This window comes from Lucilia sericata, unplaced genomic scaffold (assembly GCF_015586225.1).
Source record: "Lucilia sericata isolate MDLA Ls3-8-SP2 unplaced genomic scaffold, ASM1558622v1 Contig000012F_arrow, whole genome shotgun sequence".
Taxonomy (NCBI): Eukaryota; Metazoa; Arthropoda; class Insecta; order Diptera; family Calliphoridae; genus Lucilia; species Lucilia sericata.
This window is the reverse complement of record NW_023994051.1, coordinates 893,027-912,792: the sequence shown is the minus strand read 5'-3', so window position 1 is coordinate 912,792 and position 19,766 is coordinate 893,027. Positions and strand designations below refer to the sequence as shown.

Below are 19,766 nucleotides of genomic sequence, written 5' to 3'. Positions count from 1 at the left end.
TAATTATAGGGTCTCATTTGACCATAGCCCCTATACAAATCCCCCTTCAAAATTTGACTTAAATGTCCACAATTTTGTTCAACAATAAATGGCTTAAGTATAATTCAAGGTAAGGTACAATTCAACTTAAATGCGTTATTAAGAAAACTAAATCACATTTAATTTTTGTAACAGGTGTAGTGTATTATATGGTCGGCCTCGACTAACTAAATTCCTTACTTGTTTTAATGTGTATTTATCAATTTTCCAGCCTTAAGCTTGATGTCCCCACTACGCGTCTTCGCGGCAAAGCATTTCATGCTTTTCATACCTTCTTTGCATCCTACGCATCAAGTTACATGCTACTCTTCTTAATCGTAAATGCGAAGAAGCGCAGAAGGCGTGGTATGGACCTCCAGCTTTCGTTTTTTTGTAGGGAATCTTATTTGAGGGGTAAGGTTAAATGTGGACCAGTTTTGTCCATTTTTACTAAGAAAAAAACCGTATTAATAGATAAAAATTGTGATATTTCAGCACCTTCCGTTTAGGCCTATTTAGGCTATTGTGTTTCAATAAAAAGGAGCAATAACTCCACAAATATTAGAATATAAATTTCTATGATATTGAAAACTTGAAATGTGAAATATGTAGTAAAAAGAATTGAGAAAAACTTCTTTAAAAAAGTAATTTTTTTATTTATATTTTTGCCAGTCACTGTGGAGTTATGAGACTCCCTCTATATTTCAATAATATGGATTATATTCTATAACACTATTTTGGTTTATGACTCCACTTTGTAAAATAAAATTTAATTATAATAGGTTTATAACTTTGACAACCAGGTGACGTATGAGTCTAACGATACGTTCAGTGTTGCCAGAAAAATTTTGTCTCATGTCCCCAATCTTAGCTTGGAAGTCCCCAAAAAATCCCCATTTTTAAATTGAAATACCTAAAGTTTCCCCAAAATTGTTTTCATGTAAAACTTACATGTCCATCCGTCACGAATATTTTCCATTGATAGGACTTCGTGTTCTCCTAACCCTAGCCATATATATGTCAACCGGAATACAGTTAAAACATATATGAGGCTTAATGGGATATTTTTAAAATTGTGATATCACATCTTTTATCAAAGGTTTTGGAGTAATTATTTTGTTAAAAGTCCTTATGGATATCTGCGTTCAAAACACTGATTTTGGGTGAAATTTTTTTATATTGCAAAAACTGTTGAATATATGTATTTCAAATCAGACTTTAGTATACAATTCTACAGGAAAATTTTAGATGTTTGACAGAACTTGCATGCACTAAAAATGTATAAGAACTAGAGAAGAAATGCATTCATAAAAATATAAAACTTCATAAACTTTTATACATCTTAAATTTCAAATGACCGCAACTATTTTTCATAACATTTAAAATGATTCGTATAGCTGCTAACAACAGACTGAACTGGTTGTAAAAATTCTAAAAGCAAAGACCCCTAAAAGTTGAGCGCAATTCTCCTAAATTTTCATTTTGTATTTTTCTCTTCGTTACGAACCATTGAATCTTATCACGACGTGATATCGACAACTGTATTGAAATTGTTGGTAAAAGTAGTAGAGTAAATAATTAAGAATATAAAATAAAAACCAAATTATGACGTCGTTACACACGACTTTTAATTATATCTTGATGTACGCCGATTGTACAGTTTATATATGAGAATTTGTATCTTAATTTGTTGTATTGTTGAGCTATGGGAATTTCAGTTGAATATAATGAAAATAGAGACTTGGGAAAAAAAAGAAAACGAGGCTTCTTTCTACATAAACATAGATATTAATTTTCACCGGTAATTGTTGTTTTCTTAGTTATATGTTCAATTACCTTTCGACCCGCTACTCCAGCAAAACACCTTTTTGCGCACAGCACCACATTAAAACCTCAATTAATGGATTCATGCAGTTTATTTGGAAGATACTGGTGTAGAAGTGATGAGTGTGTCGACTTTAGTGTTATATGTCATATGCACACCACACTACTCAGCTTAAAAACTGAAAATTAAGCAAATTATATTGATGTAAATTATACGAACTGTGTAGTGTGTAAGTGAGTTGAAAAATACCCACTAATCATATCTATAAAAACTCAAACATTCGTGGCACAGGCATCAGTCAGTATCTGAAGTTGCTCAAACAACAGTATCTAAAGACTTTCTCTACTTGCATCTAATTTACTTTTTGTGAAAACTACTTAAAAACAATCAATCAAAATGCCTTGCCCCTGTGGAACTGGTAAGTTCAAATTCATTATAAATAAAGAACATTTTTTTTAAATCAAATTTCGCTTATTTGTAGTATTTACTTTCTATTGTAAATTAATTAAATTTATTTTATTCTTGTTTAACAAAAATTAGGTTGCAAATGCTCTTCTCAAAGTGGAACTGGCAATTGTGGTTGCGGCTCTTCATGCAAATGCGCATCTGGCGGTAGTTGCGACAAGGGCAACTGCGGCAAGTAAAGTGATTCTATTGTATACATTTGTATATTTTATTTGATTGGATCGAATTGTATTTAATTAAGACTAATTTAGTTTATAAAATTTGTATAACATACATGTCAAAATGTGTTAAATTAATTTAAGTGAAATTTACAAAAATAAAAGAATTTAAAACTGGAAAGTTGTTCGTATATGTTTTATATTTCATATGAGGATAAAGAAGGGTCGCCTATCAAGTCCTTTTCGAGAGTTGTAAATTTCAATTGAAGTTTTTTTGTTAAAAAACAATTTTTTTGTTAAAAAAAAGATTTTTGATGAAAAATATTTTGTTTTAATAGTTTTGGTAAAAAATAAGTTCTAATTTAAGAAATTTTATTTTTGGGTCTTGAAAATTTAAAAAATGCCATAACTGAAAATTTGAGTTTTTTAAACTGAGAGTGACATTTGGTTGTGCTGAATTTTTGAAGCATATATCGAAAAATTTTTGAATATTGGAAGGCTACTCAATTTATGGACTAAGGTCTTTATGAATCAATACTTTTATTATTTACTACCATGATTTAAATATTTATTAAATTAAAAACTTTGAAGAAAGAATCTCAAAAAATCTCTTGGAATAATGAAATGGTAGATAAGATTCAGACGAATGTAGAGCATGAGAAGAGGACCGTGAAACGCTGGACATATTCATTAACATTGACAGGCTTTTGCCGAAATTTGATACAAATGGGGGATTTCATGTCATGTGACCCAATTTTTGAAACCGATGTTTTCTGATTAGGATGAAATTTGCCCCTATGTTTATTTTGATCCACTTTTTGACCCACTATAACTCAGAAAGTTGGGGTGAGGAATCTTGTTAAAAAAATTGTGTCTAAAAGAAGTCACCATTATCAAATGTTGAATCACTTGACATGAAATCCCCTGGAAATATCTTGCTAACGATGTTAACTATATCAGATACTATATCCTTCATGAACCCAGATCGGAAAATTCTACATTGTTCTAAACATTGGACGATATTTCTTTTGATTACTATATAAAAGAAAGGCACAATAGGCCATTTACCGGCGTAGGTTTATTTTTTTCAGATTATATACTTATACATAATGAGACCTTGAGTTAAATTAAAGATGATTCTGTTGTAAAAAGGCAAAAGTTCATAAGATGTTTTTTTTTTGTACTTTTCAGGAGAACGTTTTAAAGTTTTAAAAACCAACACAAAACGATATTAAAATACATTTAAAAATTTCAATATCTTCAAAAGTTTTGATCCAATATTTATGAAAAATTAACACAATATAGAGTTGAGTACAGATATTTTAAATGTGCTTTTATAATTTAAAAAATTAAAATTTATTCAAAACTTCGAACATGTAATTTCAACAAACAGTCGCATATTGCTGATTTAGTGGAAATTTTTCTATAATAATTCTAATTAAGAATAATGGTATCGAAAATGTAAATGTAATGGTATCAGAGTCGCTAGAAATTCTTCCCGAGTATTCTCTTTAAAAATGTTATTGGTTCAGGTTAAGTCGAATATTGATTTTTTTAATTTCTGTTGACCTTAGGTTGTTGAGAAAATAGTAAATTTCTTAATGTAATAAATATACTCTAATTAAACCAATCAATAAAATAAATGTAGGTTTTCCTAATACTCAAAGTACTACATATCGACAACCTATAATCAAAAAGTGCTAACTTAATCTTGGGCCAAATTGAGTTTTTGATGACAAATGATTCATCAATGCATTCTGCATGTCTAGTATATATTTGGTATCAAAATATTTAACTTAGTGCTTTTTGTACCTATCTGAAAATAGAATATTAAAAAAATATATATATTATTATTATTAAATATGGGCAATTCCATGAAAAGGTAAACCACGACTGAAAAAATAAAACCCTTATAACTTCTGCATTTTTGAAGATAATTTAACAAAATTTGGTATATGATCTTTTGTAGCACCAAAGACGAAGACTGTTGAAAATTTTTGAAATTGGTCTATTTTTACACCTCGCTGCCATACAAACGGACGCGAAAATATCACTTTTTAGCTCATAATTCTGTTAATTATAATACTATCCCTTCAAAAATCGGCAGATCTGAAATGTTTATAAGCCTAAACCTTTAAGCCGATTTTCATAACGATTGGACCTCATTTGACCCTAGTTCCATTCAAAGTTTAATTTCAGAAAAACAATTAAACGTCCGTAACTCACCTCTAATCACTAGTATTATTATAAAATTTGGCACAAATAAGTTTTATATGAATTAAAATCACACCCTAGAATTTTATGAGGATCGGTCCATATTTGACCCTAGTCGCCATATAACTCCAGTTTTTTATTTTTATCTATAAATTGCTTAAACATGTATATAGGTCGGCCATGTCCGACTGCACTTTCCTACTCCTTTTGCTTTGTTGAAGTGTGTGTATGTATATATTTCCAAAATATATATTTTATAACCAAAAAAAAAAATCAGGAGAAAAATCTGTCACATACGATGTGTCACGTACGATATTTAAAAATGTTCATTATAAAATTATATTATTTTTTTTTTTATTTAAAAATTATGGATTACTAATGAACAATATGTCCCATAGTGTAAGAAATTAAAACAAAAAAGATACACCTACAGAATTCGCAGATTTTCGTATATATTTACATGTACTTTAAAAACACTTCCGTTTTTGTCACGTATGATATCGCCATATTTTAATCCATATTTTGAAAAACAAGGTTCCGAATGGGATGATTCCTTTTGCAAATATAGTATTCTTTAAATGGAACAGAATGACAAAATTGTTTTCCAAGTACTCCTAATCTATACCACTCTGAAGGCGTGCGAATGTCACATACAAGCGTATGGAATTGCCCATATGACATACTGAACAGGAATATGCTTAAAAAATTCGGAAATATGTATAGTTATATGTATTTATTTTACCTATTAATGTTATAATTTTCTTATTGAAAAAAATAAGCTAACTCAAAATAAATCCTATAATAAACTGAATGTATTACAATTAAGATTATTATAAACATATTTTTAATTTATTAATATTTGTTCAATATTACGCAAACAGTTTTTTGCTCTCCTGAAAACTAGACTTTTTTGAGTTAGCCTTTTTTGAATATAATGCCTCGATATGTTAAATAAATGATTTTACAATACAATTGATAATGCAACAAAAAATATATAAAACCTACAATATATCAACAATTACACAAGATTCTCGTGCATTTATATTTACTAATAGATAGTTGTACATACATTAGTACTACATACATACATATTTACATTTATATGTAGTATGTTACATACGGTATATCTATCTATATAGAATATCTGAACATACATAAGTATCTATATATGAAGATACATCAATTAAATGCAAGAACTCCCAAACTACAGTGCTAAGATACAAACTATATACTACATGTTTATATACATTTTAAATAGATAATAATCAAAAGGCAAGAAACGACAACATTGTCTATAGTGCTAATTAGTAGTAATGATAACAAGAAAAATAATAAATATTTACTAAAATATTTCTTTTAACAATAACGAAATATCATATAAAATATCACCAAAATCTTAGTAAGGGGTTTTTTTAGGAAAATCATCAAAAATTACTTGTAAACAATATATGGCGATTTCCATAGACTGTTAAAAACTTTACTTAATGACAATATTTTGTGTTAGACGTTTAACGAAATCCACATTGAAAACATTAGCCAACATGGTTAAAACAGATTTCTTGGGTGGTCGACAATGACGTAGACCGGCTTCTTGGCAGCAGACATTAGGAAAACAATCCAAAGTAGAAGTACAAGCTTTTGGGTGTAAATCGAAGATGGGTGGTGGAGGTGGTGTACATTCCAAATACTCCGATACTACAGGAAAATAGAAAAAATTATAATCTAGCTGTATTAAATTAAGTAAAATTGTTTGCAGACTCACAGTAATTAAAAGATCTTTGTACCGGTACTGGTACTGTATTCAATTCGGGCTGTGAAGTACGACAATAGCGTCTACGACCATCGGGACAACAAACTCTTGGCCAACAATCCATATCGGTTTCACATTCCTTAACTTCCCACCATAATTCCGCCAAAGGTCTGTTAGGGCATTTACGGGGTATGACACCCAATATAGCTAATAATAAAAAAAAACAAATACTTTAAAATAGTTTTTATAAATATTTTTATTGAACTAACGTGCATGTGATGTTTCTTCCAATGGTTTCGGTATACCCGATACACAACTTTTTGCTCCAAAAATTTCACAACATATTTCCTCTCGATTCCACACCTTACAATCCTCATCTATTTTGCAAATTTTTGGAAACAACTGAAAACGTACCTCACTTTCACGTGGACAATCGAAACGTTCACGCAAATTACCTTCCTTGTCCACATTTCTTTTACCTTTTTCACCTTCATCATTATAGGTTTCACGTTTAGAACTTAATATATTGAATGTGGGTAAGGCTATGCGAAATGGTCCATCATCTCTTTTCGCTGTATGTTCATTATGTTCATTATTAATTAAGTCTGGTTTTTTGGTGCTAGTAGTGGTTCTTGCGGGAGTAGTCTGTTTTGGTTTTACCAGACTAAGTTTTTCCTCTTTGGTTGTTATTTGCGTAGGAGGTTTATATTTTTTGGGCGGTTTCTTTGTTGTAGTTGTCGTAGTAGACTTTATGGTTGTGCGAATTCTTGGCGCTGGACTAGTGTTGGGATTTAAGAATTGCCAAAATTCTGGTGTAAAGATATTAAAGTTGTTGGGCAATTGAAATGATGGTCGGGTGGCTGGAAAATTATTAAAAAAAATTTATTAGTTAATTTGATGTTAACACTTTTATTTTTGTATTTAAAATTGTTTTAACTTAAATGATAAAATATAATATATCGCCATAAGTTTATATCTAATAATAAGGAAAGTTTAAATTAACAAAAAAAGAAAAAAAACAAGAGTGGCTGTGCCGAATCTCTGTTTGGTATTGAAAATCGGTAATATTATTTCAGAACTTAACAAAAAAAGAAAAAAAAAACAAGAGTGGCTGTGCCGAATCTCTCTTTGGTATTGAAAATCGGTAATATTATTTCACAACTTTAAGAATATATAATTAACAAAACATTTTTACGTTAGCCGTTTTAATTGTGTTTCGTTTGTACGATTTCACTCACAACTTTTGAGTGATTTAGTTTATTTTACTCTATTATTACTCTAGCAAGATCTCTTATTTTAAACAAATTAAGAGTATTTTAAAAATACTATTATTACTTTTATTTAAATGCTTTACAAAATATCTGTTTTAACCAAATTACTATGTGTATGTACACATTGAAAACGTACTTTATAAACAGTATTTAAATGGTAAATTTTAAATTAAATTAAAAATAATTGTATTTATGAATAAATTACAATCTAAAAAAAAATAACATTCATTAATAAAAAAGACAAAAACAAGAGTTGAGATTATAATTTTTAAAACAATAACAACATTTTACACAATTTTTATTGTTTCATGATAAAATTTTGTTGAAGTTTTTTTTTTTTTGAAATCTTAACACCAGATCGTGGTTTCTTGCAGAAATAAAACACTGACATAAATAATTATGCAATAATAATGCAATTACCAACACATATACTATAGTATTTCACACCTATTTCCACTGTATATGTATTTTAATCTAACAATAGAATGCATAAACTTTAGATAATTTTGATGTAAGTGGACCAAATAAGTTCACACAGTGGGTAGAGTTGGTTGGTTAATACTTGAATATTTAGCAAAAAGATGTTAAAAATTAAAAAACAGAAACAAGTATGAATGTATAGTCGAGCATGGACGACCATGTGATACCCTATAAAAGTTAGTATGTAAAAAATTTGGATTATTTTTTAAATAATAAAGCATTAAATTTGATTTTTACCTTAATTCCGGAATATTTTGACTTATTGTTGACAAAAAAGAGACTTTCTACAAGAGGTCTCATATGGCGGTGAGGGTAAATATGGGCATATCCTCATAAATGTTGGTAGAGAAATTTACGTCCACATTGTTATTAGTGTTTATAAGTGAATTTTGGCCTTCAAGTCATTTTCAATAGCATTCGTTGGGTAAAAAGAAGAATATGAGAGATTTTCTACAAGAGGGCTTATATGGGTTGAGGGTAAATATGGGCCTATCCTCATAAATGTTGGTAGAAAAATTTACGTCCACATTGTTATTAGTGTTTATAAGTGAATTTTGGTCTTGAAGTCATTTTCAATAGCATTCGTTGGGTAAAAAGAAGAATATGTGCCAAATTTCATCATATAATCTAGAAAATTGCGACCTGTAGCGTCCGCACAAGCTTTACATCCACACACAGACCGGCAGACGGACGGATATCTCTAAAAAGATTCAGAAAGTGATTCTGAGTGCGATTGATATACTTTATGGTGGGTGTATCACCAATATTTTTGAGTGTTACAAACATTAGCACAAACGCATAATACCCTCTCCATTATAGTGGTGTAGGGTATAAATACTGAATGTTTTTATAATATTGGTTCGGTTGGTATATCTATAACTCTATGATGCACATTAAGTCAAGTCATAGTTCGTTTAACTTCATGCTTATAATTTTAAGTATTTGAATTTAATGTTCAATACTCGCACACTTGTAAATTTGCAAATAAATGTTGAGCTGACGTCCAAAATCTACCAAAGTTTTAATGTCGGTGATTCACAAAAAAAAAAACGCTTTTCTATAACAAAGTACATAATACTAAACATGTTTGTATTTATTTGCTCGCATTTTTGCATGTAACAAAATTTAATTAATTATTTTTAAGCAGGTGTATATTATTAAGTATATGAAGTTCATGATCATCAGGTCGAAATGTTTTAAATGTGAATGTTTTTATCGTCATGTTCAAATTTAGTTTGTATTACGAAGAAACAAAAAATAAGGAAGTTTTTTTTTAAATGACGTGACAATCTTTTGCACTTTTGACATACTAATTCTCATTATAGTTAGTGAATGTGAATAAACGTGTTTTAGAATATATGTACATTCAAATTTACATAACATAGGGTTCATTTACCCAAAAGATTCAAATTACATTAAGTTTGAAAAAATATTTTGTTTTTAATTTTCAATTGCTTTTATATAATTTTTAAAAATTTTGTCTTCATTGGCTATAAAGTGTATTGTTTTATTAAAAATTTGTAAAGTAAAAAAAAAATAAAAAAAATTACGAAAGAATTAATGCTAATTTGACAAAAGAAGACGTAAAACTAATTTTATGAAATTTTATATAATTTTAAGAATTATTTTCCATTAGATTTTTTTATTAAATTGAGTTAAATTGATAAAATCAAAATTTTATACTTAAATTTTTATAATAATTTTTCCCCCCTTAGGTTTGTTATAGATTATCAACTATTACTTCTTTAATATATGTATAAATTTGTAGTTATAAATTAGGATTACAAAATTTAAAATACATAATTTTTAATTTCCAATATTGTCCATTACAGTCTTATACTCTGTGATCCTCTGCAATTATTTTAAAATAAATTGAAATCATCATTAAAACTCTTCCCCCCTTATTAATAAAGCTATTAATCGTTTATTTTTGTTTTATTAAGCACATTTTTCTATAGAATTCTTATAATAAACCATCAATAAGAGTATTAAGCGTTTATGAATACAGAAGTTAGAGATTTTTAATTTAACCTTAACAGTAACTTTGTCAAGGTTAAATTTATGATATATGTATACAATGCTCTGCAAAAACTTATTTTTTAGCTTCTTTTGATTTTAATGTATAATCATTATAGATTGAATGCTCTTGAATTGAGATACTTATATATTTAATAATATATTTCTATATTTTGCGTATAATTTTTACGCAATGTTTGATTTAAATCTCTTGAACTCAGGCCGAGACTTTATTCCTGAAAAAAATTTTGAACCTTAAATGAACTACCGATATATTTTAATTAGGGTGGCCCCGTTGGTATGAAAAAAATAAGGTTTTTGGTTCATTTTAATATACCGCTTATCAGGGTTGGCAATATTGATACAATTGTACTTTTTTGGTACTATTCAATCCTCAAAAGTACACCAATGAGCCATTTTGTACAATTTTAATTTTATTTCCTTATTGAAATAATGAAATGGTACTTCTGACACAAATTTCGGTAAAATAATCTACTAAACTTCAGAAAAGGAAATATACAATTATTATTTATATTCTCTAAAATTGTTAAGAAACATGGAAGAGATTTCAGCCAGGTGAGCAATAATATCTTTTAACAGTGAGAGTACTTCTCTAGGATTTCTTTTTTATGTGAAAGCGAAAATTTTAAACAATTTTAATGATCTTTTGAATCGACGTTTAAAGTACTTTTTACTAGACTTTAGACTAATCTAATGACTTTTCTATGATGTAATCTATAAGTTATGGATGTTGCGAATGCCAGTTTAGCGAATGAAAATGCGAAAGCGAATAATTAATGTGAAAGCGAATGGAAATAGTATAATTACTATTAATTAGTCTAGGGACTAGTCTTTGGATTATTCCTATCCTATATATTATCTAGTCTTTAGAGTCTAGTCGATAGACTATCCTATATCTAGTTTATAGACTACTCTATTGTCTAGTCTATATGAAGGCAATATACTTTCTAGTCCATTGACCAATCTGAGGACCTATTAGACTATTAGTCTAGACTAATATATGGGCTAATACAAATGAACTGTTAATTTGAATTGTATTTGGTACAATTGTAATCAAAAAGTATAATTTTTAATGCAGATTTGTACAATTTGAAATTTCTATTTGCCAACCTTCCTTGTCAAAATTTTAATCTTGGGATCAATATTTAATTTAAATTTTTGATATCATATAAAAGGCGTTTCAAATGATGTATCAAAAATATTGAAAATTTTTAAAATTTTCGGAAAAAATTTAATTTTTTTACATTTTTATCTAAATTTATTTAATGTAAATAACTGAAATTATTATATCATTAGCCGTTTTTTATTCAGTCTACATAAAATATTATTTGTTGGATCCTGAATAAATCATTTATCCAAATGCAAGAAAGCCAAGGCCAAAATCGTTATTATTATATTTTGCATATATTAATATACTTAAAAATTCTTATTCTTATAAAAAAAAATCTTAAAAATAATGCTGATGAACTTGAACTAGTTTCAATATTTAAATCTGTATCCATAGAGAATGTATGTATGTATGTAAATGTATTAAAAATCAATACCATATTGAAAAAATGTTAAATATATAGTACAGTTACTGCCATAAATGTTCGTAATAAATTTTTTTGTTGTATTTTTTTAATAAAAACGACAATGAACGAGTTTAACATTGTTATGTATTTCTCTTTTTTGGGAACTTTGTTCCAAATGTGAAATAATAATAGTTTTGAAACTTTCATAGTTAAACTATTTTTACACCCACATCAAAATATTGGTCCCTCAACCACAAATGATTATAAGACGAACTCGCTATATCTCTCTATTGAAAAACGATATAACCCAAATGGAAGGCAAAATCCGTTCTTTAAAATACAAATGGGTGAAAAAAATTTATACGAACTTTTTATGAACCAATCTTTATAAGGATTGGTCCATATTTGACCTTAACCCCTACATAAACCCTCAATCAATCGTTTATAAATTGTATTATTAAAAGAAACTTAATACAAATAATTTTCATTAGAAATTTATGACTCTCTCGAAAACTGACGAGTACGGTCAATTATTGACTCATATATAGAGATATGAAAAAGATCTTATTACGAAAATCTGATAATCATATAAAATTTTATAATTTGTACTAGGACAATGTCATTTAAATTACCAGGTCCCTTTAATATGTTAATTACTACTCCTTGAAACTGGTTTTTGCAAACTATGCATAAGTTAGCAAAGATTACCTACAAGTTTTCGAAGAAATGGATCCACTTTATATAATCAACATGTTCCAAATAGTAATAACTATAAACATTTTACAACCTTTTGTCAAAGCAACACAAATGTTCAATAAATTTGAACATTAAACTTTAATGTATATTATTATGGCTGAATTGAGGTTTATAAAGACAACTACTAACTGTTTGTTTAATTGTTTAAGTGACTGTGCTTTAAGACGCACCTCCTGTTTCATGTTTCATGATAGATGCCTGTTTCATGTTTCATGATAGATGCACTTTTACAAGCAATACAATAACAAAACAGCATAACAACAATAAAAGTTGTTTACCTTTAAAAATGGTTATATCAAAAATTTAAGTGGTCATGAGTCGGTTGTAAAACACAAACTTGTACGTTCCATACACGAACAACAAACAAATGCATAAATGGTTAAAACAACAGACAAAGCCAAGAGCATTGTGGCCAGAACAAATCTGTTATGTCAATGGATAAAAATCAAAATCTTGTGAATTGAGCAAGAATACGTTAAAGTGCACAACTAGACACAGTCACAAAAATATTCGCGCTTGAAAATCGTTTACAAAAAAAAAAACACAATGAATTTTTTAAAATGTAAATGACATTGGCCTAACTTACAGACAGTGGTACCGGCTCATACATTTTTTAAGACGATTATTATTATTACCACCATTATTATTATTTTTTTTCTTCAATAAAAATACTAAATGCCTGCTTAAATTATGTCTAACTAAATTACAAAACTTGAATGAACGGTTTGAATGCTTTATTTAAACTCTAACCAGTTGATTATTTAATACAACTTAATAATTAAATTTAATTTTATTTTGAATGTTTGTAATGTTTATATCGCAGTCGTTTAGTTAATAGAACGTAAAAAAAGTAATACACTTTCATGTAGGCCTCCTCATATTTTACCATTCTCTTTTTCATATATTTTGTTTAATTATTTATTTATTTTTTATTGTTTCATTTTTTCGAAATAGTACAAAAACAGCTTTTGTAAACAAACACAAAAATGATAAATAATAGAGAATATTTTTGTTTTGGAAATTTGATTTATTTACGTTATATGGTTTCACATAAATAAAAGGCGGAAAGAATTATGTACATAATTAGAAAATGCATACATTTTTTTGCACAATATGTATACTATTATATTAACATTTGAAATTATTACATAAATTTGTCGCATAATTATGCAATTTCAAATTATTATAGATATGGACTTGAAAAAATTATAAAATGAAAAGAAAACTTACTGTGATGTTTTCATTACAAGCATTTAATTAACTTGCTCTGTTAGTTTTTTTCAAAACTTATTACTGAATTTTGAACCTGTTACGATAACCGCAACAATTCGAGTATAATATAATTAAGTTAAAATCGAAAAAATTTCATAAAATAAAAGCCTACATTTAACAAGTAAGAGTGCTATATTCGGCTGTGCCGAATCATACATACCCTTCACCATAGTGTATTTAAAACTTCATTTTTCCGACTATATCATTATTATAGCAATAGCAAAACATAATGAACAACAACAACGCTAAACGAAATAAACACACAAAAAAATACACAAGGCAGTAAAACCAACAGACATCCAAACATACGAAACGAAATACAGAAAAAAACAAAAAAAAAAATACACAACGCAATGAAACCAAAAAGACATCCAAACATACGAAATTCAATACACCAAGAAAACAAAAACAATATACACAAGGCAATGATACACACAGTCATCCAAACATACGAAATTGAATGTACCAAGAAACAACAACAATATACACAAGGCTATGAAACACACTGTCATCCAAACATACGAAACGAAATACTCAAAAAAACAAAAACAAAATACAAAGACAATGAATAAGCAGTGTTGTTGTTGTTTATTTTTTATGAAATTTTCAGAGGTTGTCTCGCATTTTTGCTTATATGTCCGTTGTTTATGAACGGATTTTGCTGATTTTAAATAGGAAACTTCTCGAAAGCATGTCTGATAGAATTATTGAAGATTTGGATCCCGAAGATATCTGGGGTCTTCAGAAAACTGATTTCAACAGATAGACAGACTAGCTATCTATAAGGATTCAGAATATATATACTTTATGGGGTCGGAAAATTTTATTTTGGAAATTGCAAACGGAATGACAAACTTATATGTATATACCCTTCTCACGAAGGTGAAGGGTATAAAAATGTTAATAAAGTTTAAAATATGTATGTATGTATATCCTTTTTATACCCTACACCACTATAGTCGGGAGTGTTGTGAGTTTGTGATGACCCAAAAAATATTGGCCCTACACCCATCTTAAAGTATACCAATCGGCTCAGTACTTTCTGGTTGAAATCGGTCCATTATTTCGCCTAGCCCCCATACAACCGTACTCCCTGGATAGGCCTCTTGAGCTCATAATTATGTTAGATGTTCTAGTATGTCAACAAAACTTAGTTTTATAGAAGTTTAAATGACGCTGCCGTTTCTTGTAATGATCGCGCCTCATGTAACCCTAGCCCCCATACAAACTCCCCTTCAGAAAATGAATTGAGAGTCAGAATTCACTTATAAACACTAATAACACATATATAACTTTGATGTAGACGTAAATTCCTCTTTCAAAATTTATAAGGATATTATAAATTTACCCCATCAAATCAAATCCGAAGAAATACACCTAGGCCACTATCGGGTCTGTTGTGCGCTCCTTAACCAGTACCTCAGGTGGGAATCGAACCCACCACCTCCGGTCTACCAGACTAGAACACTAACCCACCGGAGGCCACAACCCTCTTGTAGAAAATCTCTTTCTCTTTATCAACAATAACTAAAAATAATCCGGAATTAGGGTAAAAATCAAATTAAATGCTTCATTATTAAAAAAATAATCCACATTTTTAACATACCTACTGGTGTAGAGTATCATATAGTCGCTCATGCCCGACTATACATACATACTTGTTAAGAATGGAAAAGTTATTTAAAACCTTCTACGTCACAATCTTGCAACTTTAACATGGAGGTAAACTAAAAAATTCTTGGCTATTTTATTCAAAATTATTAGGCGTTTAGGAAAATGTGTATAGTAAATGAAAATTCCAAATCGGCCCTACTCATTCCACATAAAGTATAAAAAAGTAAGTCGAAAAAATATATGACTTTTTATCGAGCGTTACAAAAGTTTACGCCGCAAATGCTCTAAAGTTTTCAATGTTTACTCTAACAAAATTTGAAATTGTTTGGTGTCATTGTTTGATCCAGCACATTTATACGGTGCAAAAGTAAAGACAGGGGCTGCGGTTGTACCCTCTTCCAATTTTAGTGCCAAAACATGTAAATTAAATATACTATTAAAAATTCATGTAAATTTTTAAAATGGTTTTAGAAAATCAAAATGACCCGAGAAACCGGTTTTTGATATTAGAACACTATTAGCTACCTAATTATGGTTTTATCCTTATGTACATACATATGTACATATGTATGTATGACTTAGTTGTTTGCAAAACTAATTTTAAATCAATTCAAAATTAAGTTAAAGTAATTAAGAAATTATAAAATTAAGTGAATTATAAAATTATTAAAATACTCAAAACGAATTACAATATTAATTTATAAAAATTTACAATAAAATTTTCAATTTTTATAAATATATTATTATACATTTTTGCAATACAAAAAGTTGGGTGTGTGGATTCATTATCCGTTGCGAAAAAATATGAAATCTTTACGACTTCTAGTAGTTGTAAAGGGTATAAATTATAGCACTTATGATAAATATTCTATGAATGACATGAAACCAAAAACAACTTACTAGTTGTAGTTGTAGATGTTGGTGAGATGATAGTGATGGTTGATGGTGATGTTGTGGATGTTGATGTAAACTTTCGAATATTTAAACGATTACTCGTAATATTGCCATTACTAATATTTTGATTCTCTGTTACATTACCTCTTTGTCGTTTTGAACTAGTTTCAATATTTGAATGTAGACGACCATCGCCACCACCACCACTAGTAATAGCGACAGCATTGGAAGAAGCTAACAATGGCTGAGACTTGCTATTAAAATTGTTATTGTTTTTGTTTGGGTTGCCGCGATGATGATGATGATGACTAACAAATGTTGAGTTGCTGCTGCTCGTTGAGTGATGAGTTTGAACATTTGCATTACGTGATGATAAAGGGGGCTGGTTATTATTATTTATTGATGGTATAGTACGTGAAGTTGTTGTTGTCGTTGTTGGTTTATGTTGACGACTATTGTGTATTACTCTTGTTGTTGTAATACTTTTATCGACTTGATCATTTAAATTGGAATATTGTGTGGGTTGCAGTTGCTGTTGAGTTTTTGTGAGAGTATTTGCAGAACGTGATCGATTGGAAATTGCATTCCGTTGTTGACCCGCTGCTGTTGGGGTTATTGGCTTATTAAATAATTCCTGACTTTTATGAACAATTGGTATATCGTGTTCCACAATCAATTTATTTTGTTGTGATCCACTTTCATAACGTCTGGATATTTGTGCATTTGCTCGATTTGTTGGCAATTCTATACGTTCTACTCTGGAACGTGGCCGTTTTGAGGAAATGTGTTTATCTACTAAGGTAGGAGATGTGGGGAGCAAATGTATTTCCTGATTTGGTAGTTTTTTAGTTGTCTTATCACCATATTTTAATGCTCTTGAAGGAGCTGCAGTAGCAGCAACTTGTTGTAAATTCACTTCCGCTTGTTTTTGTTTAGCTGCCTCTGTTGATGTTGCATAAGTTGTTACAACTAAAATGATGGTACATGTTGCTGGCAACAACCAACTTTTATAGAGTTTCATAGTTTTTTTTTAGTTTTTATCAACACATGAATCTGTTATTAATTTAAATTTGAAATTAGTTACTTTATAAAATTTATATGTTTTTTATATATGTTTTCTCAAGTTTCATTTAAATCGGTTGGAAAAATATTTCACTATGGTCTCAAGAAAAATTCCCAAAATTCACAGTTTATGAGTTAAAACAGTTTTCTCTGAAATTCTCAAAATTCAACGCGAAGGTACCGCTAATCTATGGGAGATATCGACCTAATTTCTTTACTATTTTCTTTACTTCTTTATTGTCCATATGTCACATGAAGATTTTCTCAAAATTTTAAAATTTGCTTAATAAAATTGTTGAAAGTTTGAAACTAAAGTTTTGAAGGGTTTCCCATTTAGGACTATACAACAAATGAAGATATAAACTCACATTTAAGTTAATGCTAATATATTTATTATATTGACATCGTTTTATTAGAATATTTTCCAAAATATGTTAATTTTTTTTTAATATTTCTTCTTTTGAGGAATTGTAATAACTTTCCAATGTTTTACCGATTTTTGTGTTTTATATCTCGTTGAAACAAAAATGTAATATAAATATGTTCCAATTATTCCAAAGAACATTAAGTCATTAAGACATCAAATTCTTAATAAAATTTCTCCACTATTTTGAACAAAACTGCCTGCAAAAATATCTTATTTTTAAAATATGCATTTCAAAATAGTAAAATTTTTGGCCAAAAATTTTTTATAAAAACATTAATTTTGTTTAGTTAAAAATTATTACTACTATAAACACAACTTTTGTATTTGTAAAGTTTCTTATGTAGGTCAGTTTGACCTTAAAGCTATTGATTAAACACTATAAATTTGTAAGTATATTTTATCTTGCTTTTAACATTTATTTAACATTCAAAGTTTTTATTTTTATATTCGTAAATAGATTTTTTAACAATCTACTAAGTTTGTTGATCTCTTTTAACGCTTTTATGGTAAATTTTGTTATAATTAATGAGACTTGAAATAAAAACAAAAATTGTGAACAGTATAAGAAGTTGTTTGATCTAGTTAGTATTCATTTGTATTATTTGTTTATTTTTTTTTTTTTTTTTCTTTCTTTTATTTTGCACTATACGAGTCCATATTTGCATTCACACAGCAACAATAACGATTAAAATTCACCTGTTGATTTTCTATTAAACGGAGTGGAGTGCGCGTGCTCAACCGTCGAAGTTACACAGCTGACTGTTATTCGATTTCAACTCCCAACAGCTCGCTTTGAAGTGTGCAGATTCGCAGTTTGGCCATAAGTTTTAAAATGCCATTCCGTGTGTAATGCATTCAAAAATCTAAACAACCAACGCTCAAAAATATGTACATATTTATTCATCGAAATTCTCTTTGTCTCTCTATGATGTACTACTTACTTACTACTCTACTCTATTGAAGTTTAAAGTGCAAACTTTTTAAAATACTCAAGACCATTTACGAGCAATAGTCAGTAAGTCATATAAATAGTTAAAATAAACCTGATTTTAGCGGTGTCTTCTATTCATCCACTTCATCGAGTGTTAATAGTGACTTAAGCATTGGACTTTATTATAATGTACTAACCTAAACTTTAATATTTTTACGTTAAATTTCATATTAAAGATATATTTTAAGTAGGTAGTTTTCAGTACAACTTTTATTTAGTAACTTTTGGTGGTAATATGGTTTTTATTTATTTTTGTAGTTAATTTACTAATAACATAATAATTTTCATAAAAATTATGAAATAAAGTTTCATATATTCTTAAATATTTGTTTGTAAATTGAAGTATGTACATCCAAATATATGTACATGTATTTTACAATCATAACATCTTATACATACAGTGTCTCTCATAAGTATTCGAATTTAGGTAAACTATGAAAAAAACCAAATTTAATAATATATTTTGTGTGGAAAATAAATAAATTAATTTGTTATATTGTCTAGATAGTCCTTAGATTTGATATCACGCCCCTTAAAACTTGAAAACTTTACATTTACTTAAATTAGTTGTGCTTTTTTTAAAAAAAGTCCATGAAACTACTTCACAAAAGTATACGAATTTTTCCTGTATTTCATATTTGATCATATTATACGATACACAAATTCTAGAATCGCATGATTTTATGCTTAATATTGTTTTAAGGGTAACTATCAACCGCATGGATATATTTTTGACCTATTTGGTCCACAATTTTGGGGGATTTGTACCCTCTTCTCATGTAATATCATTAAAATGGCGATTTTTGGCTATATTTGTAATGTTTTCACCCTTTTTCCAGAGATAAAACTAAAATTTAATATTGGAATTTAATAGAACCCATAGGGTATCTAAAAATAATATTTTTTGTTATAAGGATCTGTACTTAAACGTTCCAAGATGTATTTTTGGTATCGTTTTTCAGTTTCTAATTGAATTATCTGGATCATAAGTCCCTTTTCGTTTCTCTAGGGACGATAT

The 19,766-nt window shown here is 28.5% G+C and overlaps 2 protein-coding genes across 3 annotated transcripts; one reads left to right on the top strand and one right to left on the bottom strand.

The window, feature by feature from the left end:
* Window positions 1-2,051: 2,051 nt before the first annotated feature.
* Window positions 2,052-2,647, top strand: LOC119604009 (metallothionein-1). Its single transcript, XM_037956335.1, has 2 exons — window positions 2,052-2,261; window positions 2,384-2,647. The coding sequence occupies exons 1-2, from the start codon at window positions 2,240-2,242 to the stop codon at window positions 2,485-2,487; spliced, it is 126 nt and encodes a 41-aa protein (XP_037812263.1). The 5' UTR covers window positions 2,052-2,239; the 3' UTR covers window positions 2,488-2,647.
* A 2,372-nt stretch (window positions 2,648-5,019) lies between these two features.
* LOC119603979 (putative mediator of RNA polymerase II transcription subunit 29) lies at window positions 5,020-18,627 on the bottom strand. Of its 2 annotated transcripts, none has more exons than XM_037956299.1 (5): window positions 18,454-18,627; window positions 16,413-17,321; window positions 6,700-7,290; window positions 6,443-6,637; window positions 5,020-6,375 (listed from the first exon to the last, which is right to left on the bottom strand). In XM_037956299.1, the coding sequence occupies exons 2-5, from the start codon at window positions 17,287-17,289 to the stop codon at window positions 6,158-6,160; spliced, it is 1,881 nt and encodes a 626-aa protein (XP_037812227.1). In that variant the 5' UTR covers window positions 17,290-17,321; window positions 18,454-18,627; the 3' UTR covers window positions 5,020-6,157. The 2 variants fall into 2 exon arrangements, with proteins under 2 accessions (XP_037812227.1, XP_037812220.1); XM_037956292.1 differs by having other exon boundaries at window positions 5,412-6,375; window positions 16,275-17,321.
* Window positions 18,628-19,766: the final 1,139 nt, after the last annotated feature.

What these genes read in the sequence shown, in the direction of transcription:
- LOC119603979 (XM_037956292.1), bottom strand. Translation starts at nt 17,289, where the DNA reads ATGAAACTCTATAAAAGTTGGTTGTTGCCAGCAACATGTACCATCATT. An exon ending in AACATCTACAACTACAACTA is followed by an intron (nt 7,291 to 16,274) that starts GTAAGTTGTTTT and finishes ATAATTTTCCAG; the next exon opens with CCACCCGACCATCATTTCAA. An exon ending in GGAAGAAACATCACATGCAC is followed by an intron (nt 6,638 to 6,699) that starts GTTAGTTCAATA and finishes TTTTATTATTAG; the next exon opens with CTATATTGGGTGTCATACCC.
- LOC119604009 (XM_037956335.1), top strand. Translation starts at nt 2,240, where the DNA reads ATGCCTTGCCCCTGTGGAACTG. An exon ending in GCCTTGCCCCTGTGGAACTG is followed by an intron (nt 2,262 to 2,383) that starts GTAAGTTCAAAT and finishes AACAAAAATTAG; the next exon opens with GTTGCAAATGCTCTTCTCAA.